The sequence below is a fragment of the Populus nigra genome, chromosome 8, assembly GCF_951802175.1.
Source record: "Populus nigra chromosome 8, ddPopNigr1.1, whole genome shotgun sequence".
Taxonomy (NCBI): domain Eukaryota; kingdom Viridiplantae; phylum Streptophyta; class Magnoliopsida; order Malpighiales; family Salicaceae; genus Populus; species Populus nigra.
In genome coordinates this window covers 9,017,149-9,042,619 of record NC_084859.1, presented here as the reverse complement: position 1 = coordinate 9,042,619, position 25,471 = coordinate 9,017,149, and the positions used below count along the sequence as shown (strand labels likewise).

At 33.7% G+C, this 25,471-nt stretch overlaps 2 protein-coding genes across 3 annotated transcripts; both read right to left on the bottom strand.

Moving 5' to 3' along the window:
- Positions 1–2,104: 2,104 nt before the first annotated feature.
- LOC133700748 (phosphatidylserine decarboxylase proenzyme 2-like) lies at positions 2,105–12,041 on the bottom strand. Of its 2 annotated transcripts, XM_062124394.1 has the most exons (21): positions 11,914–12,041; positions 11,471–11,827; positions 11,367–11,391; positions 11,194–11,253; positions 10,457–10,525; positions 9,903–9,995; positions 9,764–9,814; positions 8,943–9,026; positions 8,527–8,618; positions 7,988–8,143; positions 7,781–7,865; positions 6,991–7,102; positions 5,555–5,655; positions 4,903–4,950; positions 4,622–4,768; positions 4,255–4,350; positions 3,626–3,700; positions 3,433–3,525; positions 2,944–3,030; positions 2,802–2,852; positions 2,105–2,475 (listed from the first exon to the last, which is right to left on the bottom strand). In XM_062124394.1, exons 2-21 carry the CDS (start codon positions 11,800–11,802, stop codon positions 2,335–2,337), a joined length of 1,998 nt encoding a protein of 665 aa, XP_061980378.1. In that variant the 5' UTR covers positions 11,803–11,827; positions 11,914–12,041; the 3' UTR covers positions 2,105–2,334. The 2 variants fall into 2 exon arrangements, with proteins under 2 accessions (XP_061980378.1, XP_061980379.1); XM_062124395.1 differs by lacking the exons at positions 10,457–10,525; positions 11,914–12,041 and having other exon boundaries at positions 11,471–11,907.
- A 5,793-nt stretch (positions 12,042–17,834) lies between these two features.
- LOC133701278 (zinc finger CCCH domain-containing protein 39-like) lies at positions 17,835–20,353 on the bottom strand. The gene is made up of 2 exons (XM_062125142.1): positions 19,474–20,353; positions 17,835–18,317 (listed from the first exon to the last, which is right to left on the bottom strand). The coding sequence occupies exons 1-2, from the start codon at positions 20,081–20,083 to the stop codon at positions 18,085–18,087; spliced, it is 843 nt and encodes a 280-aa protein (XP_061981126.1). The 5' UTR covers positions 20,084–20,353; the 3' UTR covers positions 17,835–18,084.
- Positions 20,354–25,471: the final 5,118 nt, after the last annotated feature.

Here is a 25,471-nt window from a genome sequence, read left to right as displayed (position 1 = left end):
TGCAATTGATACAAAATTAAAAATCCTAGCATAACTCTTTAATAGTCAATGATGAATCTTTTATTCTTAAAATTTTATTGCCTATCACTTGTGCAACTAGAATGTTTGTAATATACCTCCCAATATTCCAATAACATCACTTTGATTTAGATGTATTTTTAAATAAGGTCTTTGAATCAAAGATTATGTAACTCAAATATCTCTCATCAAGATGAAACTAAACTCTAGATTTGGAAGGAAAACCAAAGCATAAAAAGAATAAGAAAAACACAAAAAAATAAGGTGAGGAAAAGAGTATAAGAATCTGAAAAATTCAAGTTTAAAACTTTTTTTCATCTCTTTTTACAGTAAATTTGGGAAGCTAAAAAGTTGAAGAATTAATAAAAATTAATTCCTGTCATTATCAACTTTTGATTAGTCACTGTAAATCAAGAATTAAATTAAAAAAAAATTAAAATTAATTTTTATTCATCTATAATTTATTTGAGTCATGTTAATCCTATGAAGTTTTCAAGAGTTTAGCTTAAAGCATAACAAGAAGCTGGAGTTACTGACCTTCAAAGAAATATTATTTATTCACTGGCAATATAGTCATAGGCAATAATTGGTCGTTGAATGGTCTTCCATCACATGTCAAGGTCGCTAACTTGTAAATTATTTGATTTTAATCATTTGGCCGGTTGGTTGGTGGCTCAAATGACCATATGTGAATCCTAGGCAAGGTTATGGACGACGAGATGCCAGTTGAACTGAGCACAACCTATACTAGGTTGGATAAGTTAGGTTCATGAATGCGTTAGAAACGAAACATGGAGAAGAAGTAACAAGTAATGATCGATTTCATGTGTAGTAATAATATTCAACAGGGAGGTAGCTGGTGAGGAACTTAAAGAAGATGAGTAATCTCTAGGTTTAGAGTAATTATCAACAATCATTTCATTGGAATGACCAGCAAACTATATTTAGTGCTCTCAAATGCACATCTGCAGTCAAAATCACACTCATCGGCCATGCAAGCTATAGATTAGCTTTATGCCTGAAGGAGAAAATCAACATTCCTTTTCTATAAAAAGAATTTTAAGTAATTGTGAATAGTCTCAACTGATTATTTTTTAGATTTGCTATTTAGAGATTATCAATTCGAGTCTTATAAATCTGATAATGATTAGAGGTTTTCATAGTTGTTAACTTTAGAATTCATAAAATTAATCAAAGTGCACGTAAGCTAGTCCGAACACTCATATTAATAAAATTCAGTTCAACATTTTTTTTTCTTTCTTCCATGGCATTTGCAAGCCATCATATTTATGAGCACAGTGATTTTTGTGGTGAGTGCGGCATCTAAATGTTATGGCGAGTTGTTGTATTCCATATATACGTGAGTTTGTATGATTTTGCGAACGATTCTAGTTTGAATTTAGACATGGGCTGGTGCCATTTTGTGCTGTGTTAAATTTAGGACATGTTGCAGTTTGTTTACCAAAATTTTGGAAGAAAAATCGAGGGGTGATTTCTACCCTCAGATGTCAAGAGTGGTAGCCATAAAAAGAATTGTTCAAGAGCAGGTTGGTGAAGGATGAGTTGTAAGAGTATTGAACATCACTAGAAGTTGCTCTTCGAAAAGGCTACTCTCGATGAAAATGTTATTGCTTCCAAACTTGATTTTATATTTTTAGATGTTTAAAAATATAATAACAGTTTTTAAAAGTTTTTTTCATTTAAAATATTTTTTTATTTATACAAATTATTTTTAATATTAGAACATTAAAATGATCTGAAAACATTAAAAAAATATTAATTTAAATTTTTTCAAAAATATTTTTAAAACATAAAATAAATAAATAAAAAGTAACAAAAAAAGACCAAAGACAAAAGTTTTTAGTTCTTGTGACCAACAGGGAATCATGTTAACAATAAGAGACTAAAAAAGACAGGGAATCATGTTAACAATAAGAGACTAATTATTTTTTTTTTTTTTTAAAATTAATGTTTAGTGTAATAACAATTATTTTTTAAAGTATTTAAAAAATAATTTTATAAAAAAATATTTTTTAATATTAATACATCAAAAATATCTGAAAATACTAAAAATATATTAAAAAAGTTAAAGTAAATAAAAAAAATCTATTTTTTTTAAATGTAAAAATAGTCATGAGAATTAGGTACGTACTCCTTCCATGTTTCAACCATTTAAATCAACCTGAATGACAAGACTACAACACCATCTACACCACGATTGCAACCATTTCCATCTTCTTCCGGAAACATTTACAATGAATACCACACACACTGCAAGATTCAAAATGATACCAAATCATGAGCTCTCTCATTCTTCTACCACCCATTATCGATGTTTGGCATACCAACTTTTGTTTGTTTCTTAGTTGCAACACCCAAACTCATTCCAACAGTAACCAAGGTCTCAAGTGACCTGGCACTATTTGCTAAGAGGTCCTCGTCTATTTTAATCACGTCCTGCAAAATAACCCCAAGATTAGTTATTGATCATGCATTTTGATACAAAATCACATATTTTGTTTAGCAATGCATTGTCAAAGCTTGAATGTAAAAATGCTGAGCTTCTGAACCAAAAGAACACATGAAGTTTTAGGAAATTGTCGATGAATGAAAGTATTTGACATTAAAGTTTGAAAATTATGGTGTACCAGTTACTGATATGATAGAATAATGGGTTTTGTTTTGCAAGTTACATGCAACTTTTGTTGATACTCGAGAGGGAAAATACTGATGTTTTGATTGAAATAGCCAGAATCTGAAAAGCAGTTCTACATAGTACTAACCTTTTCAAAGACGCAAATCACTGTGCTTCCACCAAATGAGAAATACCCTAACTGTGGATTCAGTGCAAGCTACCAATTACAAACCACCCTCTTATATTTAGAGGCAAACAATATGCAAAACGTAATATTAGAGATTGCTCACCTCGTCTCCTTTCTTGACATGGTCACCAGCCTTCTTCGAGAAGGTGATGCTGCCAACCATAGTTGCTCCTATTGCAACAAATGCTACCTGGAGCCAAAAAGAAAAAACGAAAACCTCTTAAAATGCAATAACTGCTAGTTGAAACTGAACAGGCCAGTTAATCCATCCTAGGAATCCAAAGACAGCTCTATTCAGTTACTCTTGCATTGCTCTTGAGCAGCTCGGCGTAAAGTTATCTCAAATAGAATCAACAGAACAAAAGGCATCTTCTATATTGAAAAACGCAACCAAGCACATACACAAAGAGAGGGTAGGGATAGATTCAATAATCTTCTGGCACATATTGTTCCGTCCAAATTTGATCTTATTTGGAAAATGAATATAGAGAAACATTTCCTGCAGATTGCCTACATGTATTTTCAAGTACAAACTAAACAGCAACAAAATCAATATTCAAATTTGTAAAGTCCGATGATTGTGATAATATACCTTTCCAAAATGTGCAGTAGAAATAATCGAAACTTCCCTCTTATTCTGAGTGAAAACATTACAATACTTGCTGTTGACAGCAATAGGATTAACCTGCAAAAAAGAATGAGATGGACGTAAGGGGGCAATAACATATAAAAGAAATGATTACAAATACTAAAAAAAAAGGTCCTTTGGTTATATATATACGTACTGTATATAAACACCCAGGTATTTTTACAAATTTGTCAATGGTTCCAGAAACTGGAGAATGAAAACGGTGATAATCCTGCAGCAATCAAAAGGAAAATAAAATGAAGAAATCAGATAAAAAAGCTTCGTGAAATTCAAGATTTGTCGGAATGAGAGAAGTCAGTAAGAAAGAATTGCAGCAGAAGGATCTAAAAGTTTCTTTTAAATGCATGAACGCAACCAAGGTAAGAAATTGGCAACATAGCTCTCCCTTAGCTGGTCTATTGATCTGTCAACAAGAACTTTTCTTTTCATAGATGAATTTCCAAATACCTTCTACTGTCTCCTATGTGAAAGGGTGGTTGGTTGGTTGGTTGGTTAAATAAGCAGATAAATAAACCTGCTATCGTGAAGTTGTCACATTTCTCCCCTTATCACCCTTAGCATTCAAACTATGAAAACAGAACTGGACTTGGGGTCTCTTCTTAAATTGTCTCTTCTTATTTGTTTATTTATTCATTTTTCTTTGCTTCAACAAAAGACAAACAATGCCACCTCAGAAGAAGTATCATTGGACCAAAAAGGCACTTGAATCTCTTACTTTTCCATAACTTACATTGCAAATTACTAGAAGGATTTTGTACAAAGTACCTGTGGTGCCAATCGAAATATGACCAAGGTACCATCAGCAAATGCACTTGAGTATATTTCGTTTCCCAAAAGCCCTTGTATAGAAAATTTGCGGCCCTATAAATTACAAAATGATACCAGCAATGAACTGTTGTTAAACAAGCTAATCCAATGACCAATAGTAAATAACATAAAAATATTTAAATAAAACAATTTACTCATTGTCAATATGACTAGCTCTCTTCATCAGAAAGAAGTTATCTATCTACTCATTCATTATTCCATTAGAACACACTTTCAGACACAAGCATAATGTGTTCAACTAAGGAATATGAGAGTGGGGTTGACGGTGGAAAAACTAGCATTTAAGAGAAAGAGGTAGAAATACCTTGATCCAAAATCGTAGACTGTCTTCTACAGACTTAAAAGCCATTAAACGGCAATCAGCTGCACATATGGCAACATCATCATGTTCCACGGAAGCAATTGGTCTTGCACCAGGCTTTAATTCTCTTATGAAGAACTCATTGAATGTCTGAAAATGGAAGAAATCCAAACCTCATGTGATTATGAACCATTAAAAAACACAAACTAGATAAGATTCCTGGCAAGATTCAGAAATCTGATGCCTCAGTTTAATTTTATCACAAAAAATCAATATTTACTTACCTTAAAATGTTCTAGAGGGTACTTGATTTCAGCCAAATTTATTTGATCCTACAAAATCATAGTTACATTTATCATATACAAGCAGTGTGATAGAATTAGCATGTAAATATCCATATTTTAAGAATGAGCTGTAAGCCAGTCTAAAACGGTTTTCCTTTTTTATGGTAACAAATGTAGTGCCAAGAGTTTTTCTTGGTAGGCAAGTTTAGACACAATAATTCATTGATAAATCAGTCTAATTACAAAGATCCCACAGCTCCAAATAACATTTTACGATCTTTATTAAAATATAAATCAAACAAAGGAGAGCATGCTGAAAAATTTAGCAGCAGCTAATACTATTATTGTCCTGAGTTTTCCACCTCTTTGTTCACTTGGTTTTGGTATTAAAACAAGATAATCGAAGTACAAAATGTTCTATAATACCTAGTCAACAGAGAAACCAATACTATGTTTTTTTGAGGTGAGATTTTTTAATTCCTTATAACAATCAATAAATCTTACAACTTCAATAAACAGTTATTTTACAACATCAGATACAGTAAACACAGCAATCTATAACATATAATCAGCCACAGCTAGTCTTAGACTCGATAATCATGAGGCGAAAAAAATTAAAGAATTCTTTGTTTGTCAAGCAAGATAATCATACCTTGAAAAATTCAACAAACTTAGGAATGTCTCTAGCAGATTCTATAGTGTTCATTTCCCTTCCCTGCTTCTCAGAGATGCTTTGCAAGATTTCTTTTGCTCCTGCATCCAGGTAAGTCAACCAAATAATGCAGGACTATAATAATAAAAGCATTGTTTTTTCAAATAATGCTTCCAATAACTCTTGAATAAATTTAAAATGCATAGAACCAACAGCAATCTTAACCAATTAGAATAGTGAGGTGGATGAAGTAGATGGGGGAGATCTGAACAGTGACAAGGAGGATTGGACCAAGACAAATAGTTGAACCTCAGCAGGATGCATTTAGAGGTCATTGCATGCCCTTGAAGACATTTGTATACGCTTTCATAGATTTTTTTTCTTTTTAATGTTGTTTCAACAATTACTCAAGAAAGGAGTACCAGTAGAAAATTTCACTTTTCTTGATCACTGAGAACCACGTCACTTTCTGCTGTAAATTCAATAGAAGGGAAAAGGCAAGAGGGTGCATGCCAGTACAGAGGAAGAGTAACCAATTTTACAATTCAATCTCAAGGTACAGTTTTCTGTGACATTTATGTACACTTCCAAATTTCCACATTGAAATAAGGTATAAATGCAACTGTGCAAAATGATCATAAAATGAAGGCATGCAATAATGTGGTAGAGGATTTGCATTCCTTGACAATAGAGGATTCCTAGGAAAGTATCAATTTTCTGTTCATTCCTTCTTTGGAAATCCTAATTGTTTCAACTAAATCACCATCTTATCCTATATTATTGTGGTATGATGAATTCTCATTGATATGTAATCAAGTGTACTAATAAAAGGGGTCTCTACAATTATCACCAAAATTTTATTTAAAATAAATAAATTTTTCATGCATCCATTGACAATATCTAGATCACAGTAAAACAACCATTATCACAATATACAATATACAATATAAAATTAATAATTCAACACCATAAGATAAATTTCAATCCATTATAAAAGAAAAGAAAAAAGGGTAAATTGATGTAACTAAACACAATAATTCTTGAAATCTGACATTCTTGTCTCGCTTTCCCCTCCAATTCCATGAACTGAACACCACTTAGATTCTAAGATTGAAAAGGAAGGGAAACTGCAATAAAAGAAGAAGGCAATGGGAGAAATTTATGTTGGAGCAGGCCTGGGCTGAAGTTTCATAACTAATCACAAACTTAGAGCGTCTATTGAACAAGCCTAATTTCCAGGCCAGGCTAACAGACTCAAAATCTAAGGTCAAGGCAGGCGAATTGGACAGTTCATCCCATGAACAAATCTATGTTGGGAGAGAGAGAGATAAACCATAAGGCCAAGACTATTGGTAAACTAAAAATGAACAAATTTATAAACTAGCTAATTCTTTTCAAAATGTACTTTGTTTTCATTCACACAAATTAAGTCGTACCTTTGTCCATAAGGCCCAGTCCTATCTTTGACTGATAAATTGCTCTCATTGACAGAACAATCTTTTTATCAATTAACTCCTCCACAAGCCTCTTTGTCTTCCTATCAAATACCTAAAGCATTAAGCTATTAGCTGAAAGCTTGCATTCATGAGATCTTAGTTCCCAATATAATTCAATGACATTTACAATACTCAAGAGTTGTATGGAAATGCACAAAACAATTTTAATGGGGCATCTTCAGCAAAACAGTTCAAGAACTTCAGCAAAACATAAGTAATTGTTGGATCATGTTCTGTATAAATTTCAAGCAATTATAGAAAAGTAATAGAATTTCTTTAAGAAATGAACCGTCTACCCATCCACCTGCTTAGGTATCATTCAACCACAAGATTCCATGAAGATGTTGACAATGGATTTCCTATAATGGCCTATGGCAAGAATATTTTTCATCTTTGTAACAATTAAATGATGATAAAAAAGTGACTCGTACAATCTAGAGAATTTGTTTGGACATAACAACAACAAAAAAAAAACGGGGCAACTCAGAGGAGCTAGGGATATGTTAGTTTCATTAATTTAAACATTTTGTAAAGTGGTCGTTGTTGAAACATTTTGTTGGCATCTTGAGGCTGATAACTACTACCAAAAATAAATTAACTAAAAATGCTGACAGAAACAAGACTTTCACATCAGCGCCAAATTCACATCTTTGACGTGAACAAACCCCAGATCATAGAAGCTGAAAATAAATATTAACCATTCTTAAAAATGTCCATGAGGAAAGGATACCAGAATATGTGAAGCACTTGAACCAGAGTTCAAACCAACATCATACGATGAAAAATGAGCCCATTCACTCAGTTTAAACATCCACCTGTCAAAATATAAAGTTAAATCGGGCATCTCAAACGTGATTTAAAGCAATATAACCATCAAAATAGGAGAGACCACATAATGAGATAGAATTCATAAAATTGACACTGCTAAAGTTCATACCCATAAGAAGCCTGTTTATCAGTAAGAAATCCACCTGTCATAACTTGATTTCCCGTTCCCTCGTCAAAACAAAGACTCAAATGGACCAGGGTATTTAGCTTATCAGAAACTTCAAGAACCTCACCACAAACAGGGCAGCAATTTATAAGAGGCACACTGCAACACAGGAAATACAGAGAGATCAAGGCATGTACCAGAAAAGTAACTTACATATTGAACAGTCAGGGTCAAGAAAACTGCAAATTTATAGCATTCCCCCACATATAGTATTGGGAAATAAACATTTGGGATTATGAGAAGAGTTGTGATCATAGTTGCAAGATATTCACAAGCAAGCTACAGAATATACATCCAAACTAACAGATCCACAGAAGATGGTCCACAAAAGCAGGAAAGGAAAAAAAAATTAACATTTCAACCTTTAGCAAGCTATACAAGAAACATTGTTTCTGCGTATAATAGCAGATCAATCATGTAGGTAGCAGAATAAATAAATACATGATTCAAGCTTACTGCCATTAAATATAGAGGATCATTACTTTTCTTGTTGAATGGCAAGAAGTTCAGCCAACTCATCCATGCTTACAACACCATCACCATTCTTGTCAGCAACTTTAAAAAGCTCCTCTTTCTAGTAAGAAAACATGTTCAAAGTTAAGCAAGTTAAGCATATAGGATAGGCACTCAATGATTAGGATAACTTTCTGAATTTAAATCCTAAAACCTAATCCCACAAGACACACAGAAATGGAATTATAAAATGTATATTGATAAGTTTTAGAATTCCAAACTTCAAATAAAAAGGTCAAAGCGTCATTTTATAATATCCATTCTCACCCCAAATCCAAAACAGATCTCCAACCTAACTCTTATGTCTAGAATGTTCAGAATTTAGGACAGAACAAAATATGAAATGCATGCAAAGAACTAAAAGAACATAACTTAATGGTCAAACCTTCTTATCTGCCACTTGATTGCCAAAAGCCTTAATTAAGTCAGAGAACTCAGAGAAAGAAAGCTGCCCATCTTCGTTGTAATCCTGTACACAGCATAAGGTCACAGAAACTCACTACCAATCGAGTTGTAAGGGTAGGCAAATAATCCTGTGCACAGAGCATAAGGTCACAAAAACTCACTACCAATCGTGTTGTAAAGGTAGTGAAATACTAGTGATTTATTAGCATGGATTATACATGAGACATTGCTATAGACCGATAGTCTTACGTGTGACAAACTTCTGGAACATGAAGTATAATGAATTTGAAATGCTAAAATAGCTTATTCCATACCTAAATGTCTGGTTCCATGAGAAAAACAAGTACATGTAAATCACAAGCCAATTCAAGAAAGCCAAGTGTGTTACATACAGGTATTAAACGCACAGCTTCAGGAAAGCAGGTTGTGGTCAATTAATACAGGCCATGTTCGCACCTGTTCCACAATTTGTGGTGGCAGTGAAGCAAATGTCAACAGTTTTAATGTTTTTACTAGTTAGTAATTATCAGAGGCTGATTTTGATAATAACTGAACTTACTAAACCAGAAATAAAAGTTTGCGTGATGTTTTTCCTCCTTTCAGAGATAGAATAAGATACCACCTTTTGAAACAAAACAAAAAATGAAAGAGAACATGGAGTTTGAGGTGACTAGACTATCTTTCTTTCCAATCAGGTGCAAATCTCAAAACAGCCAGCGAGACTTGGCATGCACCAGCACTTTGAAAACTGATTGAATGTCCAACAATATGGAAAGAGAATGAAGGATTATGCAAACATACCACAATTCCTAAGATGCGTCTTGCAAAATTTTTCTCTGTTTCAATTGGATCCTGTCAATAATTTCAGGTAATGTTATAGATTATCAGCACATTCTCAAGTCTCAATATTCAATGGTAGTGTAAATTGCATACTGCGGACCTCAACAGAACACGAGAGAGAAATTCTGCCGACAACTTTACCAGCTGGTGCTGGGTCAAAAAGTTCAAACACTTCAAAGTCAGAATCTGAATCCTGCAACGAAATAGTATTTGTGTCGAGGTAAAAATAACTAATGTTAAAAAAAAAAGAAAAAAGACATTAACATTTTGTGAACAGAAACTCATAAGTTAACCTAGATTTGCTAAATTGAAATGAGCATCACCAGAAAAGATGATATGAAAGATGTCAACAAGAAAAGAAAACAAAAAGGAAAAATTTAGGACAGTTTAAGATGTAAAAGACTGTAGAAAATCAATTTAAAAATCATATAGAATATAGGCAAAATGAGTAACAAAAGACTATCAAATCGTAACATTTTTCCACCAAAGTTCAAAATCATCTAAATTGCCTTGTAGATAAATGAGTCAAAGTGAGAGTTTTTTTTTTTTTTGGTCTAACGCTTGACAGGATAAGAACAGCGATACTTTTAGCATATATGCTAATGATTTTAACATATTTGCAGTGAGCAGTCATTCAATGATCAAGTTGTTTACCCGTGCTAGAAATTCAAGTAGATCAATCTCACAATATCCAACAAGTTTGTTCTTCGATACTCTATTGGTCTGCATCATTATATGAGAAATTACGTGACCACCATAGCAAAACAACCAAAGAAAAGAAAAGAAACACTTTTAAATAAGAGAATAATCAGAAGAAAGCAACCCACGTCATTAAATGATGTGAGATTTTGCTAACATAAATTCATAGCTGAAGCCAGAATGTGACCACAGACAACCAGATTGTAGGAATACTTTTGTCATTTAAAGTGTTGTAGGTTTTCCAGTACGGAAAGAATAGGAAATGACCTTTCACAACTTGCTAGTGATTTGTATAGAAAGTAAGGCAAGAGACTTCATGTGTGAGAGAAAGAATTGTGCCCAAAATTGAACAGGAAAAGGCATTAGAAGCGTACATTATACTGTTATTGTACAGCACCTCATGGCTGTCTACCAAACCCAATTATTCACCATGTAGGTGAGTTCTGTGATTAAAGAGAAATGGTAAAATCACATGGAAAATGGCCGGTCCTGGACTTGTTCTTTCGGTAATCGGAACATTAAACGAGTGAGAAATAGTTTGCAATGTAGCCAGTTTTCATAGCCAAGACTTGTGACTTTTCAAATAGGTCGGCCATAAGAAATGACAAGACTTTAATCCAAGCAAGCAAGGGCATGGTGATGTAAAAATAAAGGCAAGCAATAAATGGGTCGAAAGTAAGGTAATTGCTGACCTCGAAAACAGAAATCCTGGCAAGATGAGGCCCATTTTTCTCTAACATAAGCTTCTTTTCCTGCATGACAAAATATCATGTCAATCTTTATTGCTGATTTCTCAATTGTATATTTGATTATAGGTAAAAAAAAAAATTGGAAGAAGAAGAAGAAGATAATGAGAGTAGGTGACCGAGTTCCAAACAGGTTTGTGGGTCCTGAAACGCAAAAAAAAATATTAAAACAACAAACAACAAGAAAGCAGGCAAGGAAGGAAAGACGAGAGATGGAGTTAACTGGTGAGAAATATGGGTGCGGAAAGTCTGTTCGCCAAGGGAAACACAAGCGAGCCACCTGTCTTTGAATTGCATGTCAGCGCTAATTAGAGTGAGGAGAGCAATTCCAGCAAAATCCTCAGCGGAGACGAGTTTGAGAGCGGAAGTGGAGGAGGAGGAGGAGCTTCCATTTCCTCGTGAAACAGAAATGCGACGGAATATGAGACGGAGATGAGGATGGTGTTGATCTTTGCTGTGGAAGTGAAGTTTCTGTTTCATTCGAGAGAAGCGGGTCGAACCTCCTTCGCTATTAGATTCCGTACTAGGCAATTCCTTAGAGCTTCCGTGACCCATCCTTCTTCCTTCCTTTTCAGTTTTTCTGGTCTCAGGCTCCGTCCGATCAGTTTCTCTCGGTTGTTTAACGTAACGGAACAAATAAATAAATCGGGAGGGAGAAGAGTATACCTTAATAATAGATTCAGGTCATGACAATTCGGTCTTAGCGGAGTGGGTGATGGCGCGGACTGGTCCAGCCAGCGGTCAAACCACAATAATTAATTTTAATTGGGTTTTATATATATATATATAATCCTACAGGTCTGAAAAGTTAGGCGTTGGGTTTTTATGCATCTTATAAAGTAATTATAAATAAAGTAATTTGGTTTCATTAACAAAAATAAAGTAATTAGAGAGCGCGTTTAGACTTTAAGCTGTAAAGAAAGATTCGCAGAAGGGTGTATAATAAATAAATAAATACGCATGATTTAATTACCATTTAAATGCATGAACCATTGTAGAAAATTATTTATGTAACCAAAAAAAAAGAAAAGAAAAGAAGTTAATGCGTCATATATCAAAATGTTTTTGACTTCAAAATACCGCACATCGTAAAAGCTTCCTGCAGAGAAGCCATGATGGGCAATGGAAAATCTGTGTGTTGCTCGACAGTTAAAAGTCACTATCAATTCTATGGTGGCCGTCTTTTTCTCGGTGTCAACCGGAAAAAATTGAAGTTACTTTTGCAGCCTTGGATGGACCGAAACTTCCGAGGCACCGATTCGTTGATGAAATTGTCGTTACTTTAGCAAAACATTATTAAAATTTTGCCAATCTTCGATTACAGTGCCTCGCAAGCTCATTGAGCAGCGGTTGGGTTTATCAACCGATGACCGGAAATCAACCATGAACGGTGGTTTGAGTTGGTGAACGCATCTGCAATTAGAAAGAACATGCATTCACCATAAATTCAAGAGATAATTAACCTACACCTCACCCTTCTTGTCTTCGTTGAAGACACTGAGGGTACTTGGAAGAAGAAAAGGACGGAATGCAACTACAGATCATAGAGCACTAAAAAAAGACGTATCAAAACTTGTTTAATCCAAACACACTTTTGTAAGAATATCTTCGCCGTATCATCATCAAACACGCACTGAAAAAAGAAGAACAGCAGCACTCTGTTTATGAGAGGCCTCACAATCATTCTGCTGTTGCTGGGACCATTAGAGGCATGCACGAACGATAAGTCTTATTCCTGCTAAGGCAGGGTTGGCAGTTAACTCACCTGTAACGTTTGCAGATGTTAAGCTTATTCAAGCACTTCGTATTTCCAAGAGGTGGCGGTGGAATAAAAGAGAAAGAAAAGAATTATATATATATATATATATATATATATATATATATATATAGATATAAATTGAACGGGTGATGAATTTGATCCATAGGCATTGAGTGCAGTTTTTCAGCTTCGTGGAAGTTAATCGTGAATATAATTTGTGCTAAAAAAAATATTTATAAGTTTAAAAATTATTTTATAATAAACTCAAGCTCAAACTTAAACTTTAAACTAGGATGTGAGGCTAAATCCATGTCATGTCATGTCAAGTTGAGTCAAACATGTATGTGTGGAACTTTAGTCTAGAGTCTCTTCTTTTTAAAAACTTATTTATAATATGGATTCAATTTTAATTCTTCAACTTCCACTATGTTACAAAAAAATCTTGTAATTCTTTAATGTTAAATTAAGGATTTTTTAGTTTATAAAACATGTCAATTAAGGATTCTTTAAAATCAATTTCTCATTCATATATAATTTGTTTTAGACAAGTTAATGTTCTATGTTAAAGTGCTTTTATTTAGAATAATTTTCAACAAATCTTTAACCCAAAAAGTCAGTGGATTCCTCATATATGCTCATTAATCATTTTTTAAAAATAAATTTCTAACCTTTTTTCACATGAATGAAAATTGTTTAACCAATATACAAAAACTCAAAGATTAGTAGAGAGATAATAATTCGATAAATCACTATATCAAGATAGGCAACTTTTAACTTTTAACATTTCTTTTAATAAAATACAATCAGATTTACTTGGCTATTTAATAAACGCGATGTCTTGAGCTATTTAGTCTTTTGTGTAAACCTAAACATTAGAACTCATATAGTTCTTTTTTTAATGTTTTCATGAGTACTTTAAAGAATTCAGTCTTTCATAATTCCTAAAAAAATGATCATATTTCTCACTCATATAAGTGATTTTTTATTAAAAATATTCTGACATACTCTGCTTAGTCGGCCATTATATAAAATCATTAAAAACAAGGCTCACCTTTATCATGCTACAATAAACACCTTTTCATTATAGGAATAGGAAGGAAATAATTATTTCCAAGTGCTATTGAGAATACTATATAACTTAATGTCCTTTTTAACTAATATCCTAGGATCTCAAGTCAACAAGGTATGGTTACTATCATGACACTTTTTCACATTAAATGATTGAGACTCATTATTATAGATGAGTTACACAGAAACTCTTCCATTTGGCCTCTTTTACAACTGTCTCAAAAGCAATAAACCTTGATTCCATTATGGATCTTGCAATTCATATTTTTTTAGAAAACTTCCAAGACATAGCTACTCTATCGAGTATAAAGATATATCCACCAATGAATTTTAAACTCTTACTATCAAATATCCAATTTGCATTACCATATCTTTTTAGTATAGTCAAGTAACCAGTATAGGGTAATTCATAGTCTAAGGTGTACCTTAAATTTTATAATACCTTATTTATAATTTTCTAATGATCTATACATTGATTACTCATATATCTACTTAGTTTGCCAACTTAGTATGCAATCTCTAGTCTTATATAGTCCATAACATAAAAATATTTCAATTGGTATACTCCCTCATCTTTTTTTAGGACTAATGTACACATATATTAATTGATTTTTTAACAGTGTTATTATCATTTTTATAAAATTTATCCTAGAAACTTATATTCCTAGAATTACATTTGTGACACCTAAGCCTTTCATGTCAAATAGTTAATATTTTCTTGGTAAACTTGATCGTGTAATTATTGTTGTCCAAAATTAATATATCATCCATACAGAGATATACAAGAACATAATCTTTATCTATATTTTTCATAAAAATACATTTATCAACCTCATTAATTTTAAACTAGAATGTCATGTCATTATTTAGGTATTTGTTTAAAATCATATAATAACTTGACAAATTTACAAAACTTTTTTTATTGTCCTTTAACAATAAATCCCTCAAGTTATTTCATTTCATGTAGATCTTTTTATCAAGGTCTCCATTTAAAAAAGTTGCATTTTCATCTGCTTAATGTATTTTAAATTTGTTAATGGATACAATAGTTATTAGTATTTATACGAAAGCCATTCTTAACACAAGTGAATGTGTCAAAATAATTCACACATTATTGCCGTTTGAATCCCTTAACAATAAGTTTTATTTTATATTTATTAATTGTACCATTATCTTTTATCTTTCTTCTAAAGATCCATTTATAGCCTAATTACTTACTTTTGGATGGAAGATCCACTAGTTCCTCCATATGATTTTGTATAATGGATTAAATTTCACTTTTGACTGCTTCTTTTTAATTGGAAGATTCATGATAGAACATTGTTTCAAAATAGTTAATTTTAAGATTTATTTTCTAAGAGGTATGTTAGAAAATCAAGTTTATATACTTTTATTATTTTTGTCCTCTTGCTTCTTATCTCAACTTCATCATTTTTTATTTGATGATGACTAATTAAACTTTCTTTACTTATTTTCTTAAGTGAACAAGTTTCTTGTAATTTCATAAAAGGAAACACATCTTTTAAAAAACATAATATTTTATTATTTTATTATTATATTAGGATGAATATCCTGTATACTTGACTTGTGTATAAAAAACAATGTGCACTGAAATTGTAAGCATATCCAATGAAAACATAAATCATAATTTTAGATCATATCTTAACTTTTTTTAGGATCATTTTTCACTTTTATAAGACATTCTCCACTTTAAGGTATTTATAGGAAGAGGTCTCCTATCTTTCCACAACTTATACAGTGTTTTATTTAAAAAAATTTCTGTGATACTTTATTTAAATATACTTGGCAATCAATATTGCCTTCCTATCAAGTTATGAGACAATCCTAAACTTATCAATTTGACATTTATTATTTTTTAAAAAAGTTTTGTTGTTTTATTGAGATGAATGAGGAGTGATTGTTTAATTAATGATATCATTTTAGAAACCAAATTAACCAAACATGCTTCATATTATATAACTCTATTATTTTTCATTACATTAATCTTTTTGTTTAAGTTGATTTTCAATTTCATTCTTATCATTTTTAAACATTTCAAGAGCTATATATTTGCTTATTAGCAGGTAGGTATAATAATACATTATGAAATCATCAATAAAAATAATATAATATTTTTTTCATCTCTGGTCTGCACAAATTTTAAATTATCAATGTTCGAGTAAATTAGATTTAGAGGTTTATTATTTATTTTTATTATGAGAAAAGAATTATTTGTAAATTTTAAGAGATATCATAACCAAAAATGATACACAATTAATTATAATATATTAACTAATAGTTTTTTAAAATTAATTTTTTATTTATCTATAATTTATTTTAAATAAATTAATATTTTATATTAAAGTATTTTTGTAGAAACAATTTGCAATAAAATTTTAATCTAAAAAATAAATAGACCCCACTAGCAATTTGTTCCGGAAAGTGTTCATTAACTAGGTTTAAGTTTTTGTAAAACAAATATCTACCAATAATATTAACATCGTCTGTGTCGAAGAGATTCGTTGCCAAGTCAAATGTTGATTAGGCATCTGGGTTGCTGAGTCGTTCTTCTACCGAAGATGAAGTCAATTTTTTCTCCCTGCCTACTGAGATCATTCAATTCTGATAGCTTTCTAGCTATTTTCTTTCCCTTCTAGTACTTGGACCCGTAGCTCTTGTTTTGTTGGGCATCACGATCACTCGTCAACCTCCATAACTTCAGTCCTCGAAACCAATTTATTTTCAAAGCACTGCCTTTTCTTCCCCTTCAAGCCCGTTTTGTTTTGTCTTTCTTGGCTTTGACAAAATGACAAATCTACGCCGCCTGCCATTTCTGAACTCTATAATTCTAATGCGTTTCTCGAATTGTTGAATTTTCTCTTAGTTTACAAAGATGAGTTGCTTGCCCAATGTTGCGATGCAGACACGGAAAGGTCTGGTCTGCCGAGATTGAGACTGGAAATACACTAATCGTGTTTGTGAGAAAAAAGAAATAAAAAAAAAGGAGCAAATTATTGGAAGAGTTTGAGAGAGTTTAGACAATTCAGGCAAACCCTCATAGTGTTCGTGAGAAAAAAGATAAAAGAAAAAAAAACAAGGAAATTGTTGGAAGAGTTTGAGATAGCATACAATTCAGGCAAACCTGATATAATTTCTTTTTTCCAGCATGTATATATATTATTAAAAAATAATATAAATTATATTTTGAGATTTTATTTAATTAAATTTTATTTAACTATTTAAATTATTAGATTGAATTGATTATCTATTTCAATCCAAATAATTGTATATAAAACCGAAGCAGAAACATCCTTGATAATTTGTTTGTCCAACCACTGATACAGGAGTCTTGATTGGCCTAGTGAGTCAACCCAGCAATCTTGCATACTAATTTATTTATTTTTGGCACTAAGTCAACGTTTCTACAACTCAAACGAAAAGGCACTAGAATAGATAATGACTGGTTAAAATGTAATCCCATCAATGGAGTTAAGTAAAGCAGTAATATTATATTGGCAAACTCAACGTGATAAAAAAAAACAATAGAGAGGGGAAAGAGAGCGGCAGCTTCGGAAGGAGAAGATGAACAAGAATTCCAAGAAGTTTAGAGCAAAAACATGACAAGTAAATGAATAAGAAATTTACGAACAGCTCAACTCTCCATTTCCTGCAGACAGCCTGAGTCTGTAGAAGTCTCTAGCTTGAGATCCTTGACAGTTCAAACCTTCAACTTTATATAAGAGCAGCTTTACTTGTTAAATTATGCGAAGAAAAATTCATTCTCCTCATATCGATATATGATGCTGTCAAAATGACACGGATAGCACTCAAACTATCATATAGACTCCTCAAACGACAGGTTTTTACAAGTGAAACCAAGATGACAGAGGATCAGAGAGAAATCAATCAAGATCCTTCGACAACCACAACAGAGAAAACAAGATAGGAAAAGGGAGCTAAATCCGACAGAATTTTTTGTTTATCTATTTAAGACTGTTCAAGTAAAGTTTTCAGTTCTCAACTTCATTCAGTGAGCTATGCAGAAGGTGCATATCTTCTATCCAGTCAGCATATATACCCCTTGTTTTCTTGAGTGCTTTCCACTTGAACATGCAATGCGTTGCCTGCGCTTCATGCTTGTGATTAGAACCAATGTCATCGTTGCCCATAAGAAGAGAATTTGAAGCTTTAGTTGGCACAATCCCAGATGCCAATGCAATGTTGCCATCAGACTTCTCTAACTCTGTAGAAGGAAATAACAACAAACGTTCCTCAACCAAAAGTGTTATCTTTACCAGGTTCCAAGCAAACAGAAAAATACCATAATCAAGGTTTGGCCATTAGTGTACTGGGACCCATTAACTTGAACTAACGGAATTAATTATAATTTAATATCTCTGACTTTTTGGTTATAAACGCCTCTGTTGAGAAGATAGAATGGTTTGCCATGCTAGGGGTGCTGGCGCCGTTCAGTTTCCTTTGAGCACAAGAAGTCAAGATCACGTTGAAATGTCATTCGTTTGTGTGATTAAGCCAATGGCGCATCATCTCAAGTTCTTTATTTAATTTCTCATTAATCTCATTCTAAGACTAGAAACAGCTCACTTCATGTTGGACAACTCCTATCGAAACTCAGAGCACCATGAACAGAATTAACTTAGACAGAAACTGTGAAAATCATAAAAAGATTTTCTTTTCTTGCCACAGAAAGCTTTATAATACAACCCAATGGTTCTTTCCAGAAAAATGACATAGCTCCATTATAGCCAGCGCCGTGATTTACTCTGGGATACATAATTCTAACTTCTTGATTTTAAGAGAATGAAAAGTTCTATAATTGGCGTGCTGTAGTAATTTAATTTAAAAAAAAAAACATTTAATTCCATCACCACCAATAAGTTACCAAGACTGGCGAAAGAAGAATTGGAACAAATGCCAACAACACAAAGTTGTTTCATATTTGAATAACCCTTCCTTTTGGTTTTCATCTGGGAGAGATCACGAAACAGCCTAACTTTCCAGCTCTTGGCTATTAAAAGATACCGACATGGGCCTTTTACAGATTAAAGTTCAATTAGCGAAGAACAATAATAGCATATAGATATAACAATTGTGGCCATGGAGTAAATTCTCCCGCACTGTATAGATTCCTTAAATATCTTGTATACTGGCCAATTAAATTATAATAACAACTGTGTAATTTGGAAGACCCTAATCCCATTGATAATGCTTAAATGCTAATCAAAATCTACCATCCACAGAATAATACCAAAACACCAGCCACACACACACACACACACTGAAGTGAACAACAAAATTAATTATAAAATAGATTAATCCATGCCCATAATTAAACATGCCTAAAATGATAGTTATGGTAAGTGAAGGTACTAGAATACCTTGTTGTCCATGAGCAAAGTGACACACCTTGCCATATGGGCAGCCTCCAGTCATCTCCCAGTTGTTACAAAGCCTTGTTTTCTTATACCCTTTTTTGTGACCTCCTGAAGAAGCAGACCCTGTAGTTCCAATGCTTATAGCTGAACTCTCCCAGTTCTGGCCCAAATTTTTCTGAAAATTCTCAGGAACCACATGAAGGAAACGACACTTATTCCCATACGTGCATCCTTCGCCAGAGTTGAACATCCTACAGAGATTTTTATCCTCATTGACAACAACCCTTCTCAAGTTAGGCAGGGCCTTTCTCAAATCACAAACAGCATGGGTAAAAAGACATTTGCTTCCATGACTGCAATGCCCTGTTCTGAACTTCATGCACAACTGGGTCTTGAAGCTGCCACCACCAGTCATTAAGGCATTGCTTTTTCCCACAAGAATTTTAGAACTTGGGCCAGCGTTATTTTCACAAATTCTTGGCTTCTTCCTTAAGGGGTCTCCAATGTTAGATACAATCCCAAACCCTTTGCTCTGAGTGGAGCATTGAGAACCAGAATGAACCATTTGGGTACTAAAAGTAAAGTATTTGCAAGAAGGTGAAGAATCACTCATTCCAGGTATCCAAACAAGTTATCTTTCAGTACTTTTCTTCGAGTTCTTACACAGGAAAAAACTTACAGCTCAAAATCAAGAAAACTCAGAGGGGTTGATTTGAGAATAAAAGAAAGTGACTCCAAATACAAAATTTGCTTTTTGTATGATTCTACATTCTGGGAGGAAATATTGGATGATCCATCGTTGAATGGGAAACGATTTCAGCTGGAAATTGAAAAACCCAGCTCGTTCTAGCTGGGACCAAATATCCCCCAGCTTGAGGCTCAAGCTAAGGAGGCCTGAGGCAGAAACACGAATGCATTTTTAACTTGATTTTCCCAATTACGAAAATACCCTCATGAAAAGAGTTTTTGACTATCATGTCGTAGTCAGATATTTTATACATTACTAGTATTAGTAGCATCTGACCCGCGATTTCTAATAAAAATAAATCAAAAACTAAACTTGAAAAACATAAAGATAAAGATATATTTCATAATATGTTTGATATATTCAGTTGTATTTAATAATTTTATTTTTTAAAATAAATTATTTATTTAATTAAATGATAATAAAAAAAGATATATAAATAAAAACAATTGAATAAAATATAGAAAAAAAATATCATGTAAAGGTGTATATATTCAAAAAAAATGTTATAATTTTATATAAAAAATAAGTGATATTTAACTAAAAACTATATTAAAAAATTGAGAGATAGATATAATTGTAAATATCTAATCTCGAAACATGTACAATAAACTTATTTGTATTTAATTAATAATGTTGTATCTTGGAACAAATATTTTATTTAATAAGAAAATAATAAAAAAGATATAGAAAAGTGATTGAATAAAATTAATGAGAAAATAAATAAATAGAGCTACAAAGATAGAATGTCTAGTAAAAAAAAATAATGAAATCTTTTTCATAAAATAAAATAAAAAATTATATTCTATCAAAAACATCATAAAAATTGTTAAAAATTTACTAAAATAATAAAAAAAATAACTGAAAATTAAAGAGAAAAGCTTAATGGTAAATACAAACGAAGATATATTCAATCTTATGATTTTGTTTAAAATTTTGTTTTATTTAGGTAAGCCTCTTTGAATATTGTTATTAATGTTAATTGATAATGATATCTCATACAAACTTTAAGTTTAACACCACTCATGTTTTTTGATATAGCATGTGTTGGAACCTTAAGAACAATTAATAAAGCTCACAAGATTGATGAAAATGATTGATGTTTATTTGGGAAATCAATGCTGCTTAAATACAGCTTTTTACAAACAAAAATTGAGAAAAACTAGCTACTGTTAATACGTGGATTACATCACACATATTGTGGCCGGAGAAGTAGTCTTCTTTGACTGCCACAATCCCTAACAGATAGGGATAACTTTTATTCAGCAAGACTCCTTCAAACATTTCCTAACATATCCTCCCTAAACTAAGCATGCTGTGTGGATGCTCAGTTTAAATTCTTCTTCTCTTGTACTCCTAAGAGCATTCGAAGTTTTACAAAATCTTCGAGTTTGAGTGGTTTTGTCATGATGTCTGCTAGCTGCTCCTTAGTTCCACAGTAAATGAGATCTACATCTCCCTTTTTGATAAGATCGCGAATGAAATGAAATTTTACGTTGATATGTTTTGTCCTCCCGTGAAATACTGGATTCTTGGATAATTTGATGGATGAACTATTATCGCAGAACACCGTAACACATTTGCAAAGATCTTCTTCAATGCTGTTTAAAACTTCCCTCATCCAGATACTTTGGCATGCACAAGCTGTGGCTGCTGCATATTCTGCCTCGGTAGTTGATAGAGTAACTATCAGTTGCTTTTTAGAGCTCCATGTCACCGCACCATCTCCCATCATGAATACATATCCGGATGTACTTTTTCCTCCATCTAGGTCACCCGCAAAGTCACTATCCGTATATCCTTTAAGAGTGTTATCCGAGTGTGTTCATAGCTGCATTTTTCGAAACCTTCACCAGCAAAGTAGTCCTCTAGCCGGCTGTACCAAGCTCTAGGAGCTTGTTTCAGTCCATATAATGCCTTCTTCAGTTGATATACCTTCTGCTCCTCTCCCTTTCGAATGTATCCTTCAGGTTGTTCAATATAAACAACCTCCTTCAGTTCTCCGTGAAGAAATGCGCTTTTTACATCCAGCTGGAATACTTCCCAACCTCGCAGCGCAGCGAGAGATAGTAGCATTCTGATGGTGTCCCATCTAGCGACTGGCGAAAATACTTCGCTGTAGTCTATTCCTTGTCTTTGTGCATAGCCCTTCACAACCAGTCTCGCCTTGTGTTTGTCGACTTCGCCTTTTTCATTCAACTTAGTTTTAAAAACCCACTTCACTCCGATCTTCTTCATCCCTTTAGGTAGTGCTACTAACTCCCATGTATTATTTTTTTTGATAGCTTGTATTTCGGCGTCCATGGCTTTTCTCCATTTGATGTCCTTCACCGCTTCATCATACTTCACTGGATCTTCTTCAGCAGCATAGAGCACCAAGTATTGCTCTTCTTCTTCTTGCTCTGCAAGATCTTCACCAGTTACATAATCCTGTAGGTGTCTTGGAGGTATGCTAATTCTCCTTGTCTGCTCCCTTTGATTTTCTTGAGAGGATGGGATAAAAGCTGGTTTCCTTGTTTCCTCGGTTTGTGCAGCAGTCTGTTCAGCAGTCTGTTCTCCTGGTATTTCCACTTCATCTCTGTCTGTTGTAATGCCATCTCCTTCTTCTTTGTCTGTTCAATTGAAAGAATCTGTATCATTCGATGTTAATTCTTCATCATTTGTTCTCCCCCAGTTCCATGTCTCCTCCTCAGCAAAAATTACGTCTCTACTGGTGACAATCTTCTTGTTCTCGGGATCATAAAGCCTATAGGCTTTGGATTCTTCACTGACTCCCAAGAATACACATTTATAGCTTTTATCTTCTAGCTTGATCCTCTTCTCATTTGGTACATGCACGTATGTAACACATCCAAAAATCCTGAAATGTGTTATATTTGGTTTGTTTCCAGTCCAGCATTCTTCTGGGGTTTTATTTGTAACTGCTGCAGTAGGGCTTCGGTTGATGATGTGCACAAACCAAGTTGCTGCTTCTGCCTAGAAACTCCTTGGCATTCTTCCTTCCACAAGCAAACAACGAACCATGTTCATGAGAGTTCGGTTCTTACGTTCAGCAACTCCGTTTTGCTGAGGAGTGTATGATGTGCTGAGCTGCCTTTTTATTCCCTGAGTGCTGCAAAAATCCAAAAAAAATTAGGAAGTGTATTCCCCTCCTCGATCGCTCCTAAGACACTTGAAGCTCATTCCTGTCTCTTTTTCAACTTTAATTTTAAAGTATCTGAACTTCTCAAAAGTTTCTCCTTTTTCGGCAAGCAGATAAATCCATGTTTTCCTGCTGAAGTCATCGATGAAAGTCAGAATATACCTCTTGTTACTCATGGTGGTTGGAGTGATTGGTCCACAAAGATCACTGTGAATAAGCTGCAATTTTTCTGATGCTCTCCAGTTAGCTTTCTTAGGTATTTCATCCCTGTGCTGCTTCCCTTTACTGCATACTTCACATACTTTGTTTGTTTCTTTAATTCTCGGCATCCCTTCAACCATTTGCTTGTGTTCCAAGCACTGGAGTCCCTTCTGATGTAGGTGACCAAAATGTCTATGCCACAGTCCAGTGAGATCCTCTTGTGTTACTTGCAGACATGCATCGTTGTGTTGTTCAGCAAGCATAACAAACATTCGGTTTGTAGTTATGTGAGTGTGCACAATCAGCCCCTTCATTGGATGAAAAATCTTGCAGGTTCCCTTTTGCATTACCACTTTCAACCCTTTCTCTAGTAGCTGCCCAACACTTAACAAATTGTTTGTTAAGTCTGGCACATAAAAGACATTACTTACAATCTGTGTTCTTCCTTGTACTCTCAGCTTCACGCTTCCTTGTCCCATAACTTGCATTCAGGCATTATTTCCCAGCTTCACAGCGTGTGAAAAATTCTCATCCAAGCTAATAAACCACTTCTTGTTGCCTGTCATGTGATTGGAACATCCTGAGTCGATGAACCAAACGTCTTCTCTGCTGGATCCCCCCATCTGCACATGAGCTATGAGGAGAAGCTCTTCTTCATCATCTAGTTCCAAATCAACATGAGCCATGAGTAGAAGCTCTTCTTCATCATCCAGTTCCACGTAATGTGCATTTCTTTCCCAGGTAGGGCATTCAAACTGAAGATGCCCTGGTTTATGGCATTTATAACATGTTGCCGTAGTTCTGCCAAATGTTTGTCTTCCTCTCCCTCTGCCTAGTCCTCTGAAATGGACACCTCCTCTGCCCCTGTTGATTCTGCCTTCTCCAATTGAAGCATGCAGTGCTTGCTCCTCTTCTCGAGTTTTATCCAGCCTCTTGAACTTGGCTTCATGCACGACAAGAGAACTTTGCAATTCATCAATTGTCATTGTGCTCCCATCCTTGGATTCTTCTATCGAAACCACCATATAAGTAAACCTTTCTGTCAAGGTTCTAAGTACCTTTTCGACTACCTTTGTGTCTGGCATAGTCTCCCCATTACTCCTCATTTGGTTAGCCACTGAGGTCACTTTAGCAAAGTATTCGGTGATGGACTCACTTTGCTTCATCTGCAAAATCTCAAAGTCTCTTTTCAGTGTGTTGAGAAGAGATTTCTTCACTTTTGCATTTCCTCCAAACTTGCTCTTCAAGGAATCCCACACGATCTTTGAAGTGCGCCTGTCTAAGATCTGTTCAAATGTAATCCTATCTATTACTTGATATAGATAGTGTTTCACTTGATGATCTTTCATCTTTGCATCATCATGTTGTGCCTGCTGCGTGGTGCTCAATGCACTCCCAATAATCGGCTCCTGAATACCGATTTCCACAAGACTCCATAGTCCTTTTGCTCGCAGCAAATTTTCCATCAACTCACTCCAATTATCATAATGTTGACCATCGAAATGAGGGATCTTCGTCAGGCTCTTATCCTCACTCATTTTCTTCACTTCTTGTTGTCGAGCTGCACCCTTTTATTGTGCTTAAGTCTATTACAGTCAGGTAACCCAGTAGGGGCTCTGATACCACTGTTGGAACCTTAAGAACAATTAATAAAGCTCACAAGATTGATGAAAATGATTGATGTTTATTTGGAAATCAATGCTGCTTAAATACAGCTTCTTACAAATAGAAATTGAGAAAAACTAGCTACTGTTAATACGTGGATTACATCACACATATTGTGGCAGGAGAAGTAGTCTTCTTTGACTGCCACAATCCCTAACAGATAGGGATAACTTTTATTCTGCAAGACTCCTTCAAACATTTCCTAACAGCATGATCTTTAGATAACACAAACCTTATTACGAACCTTG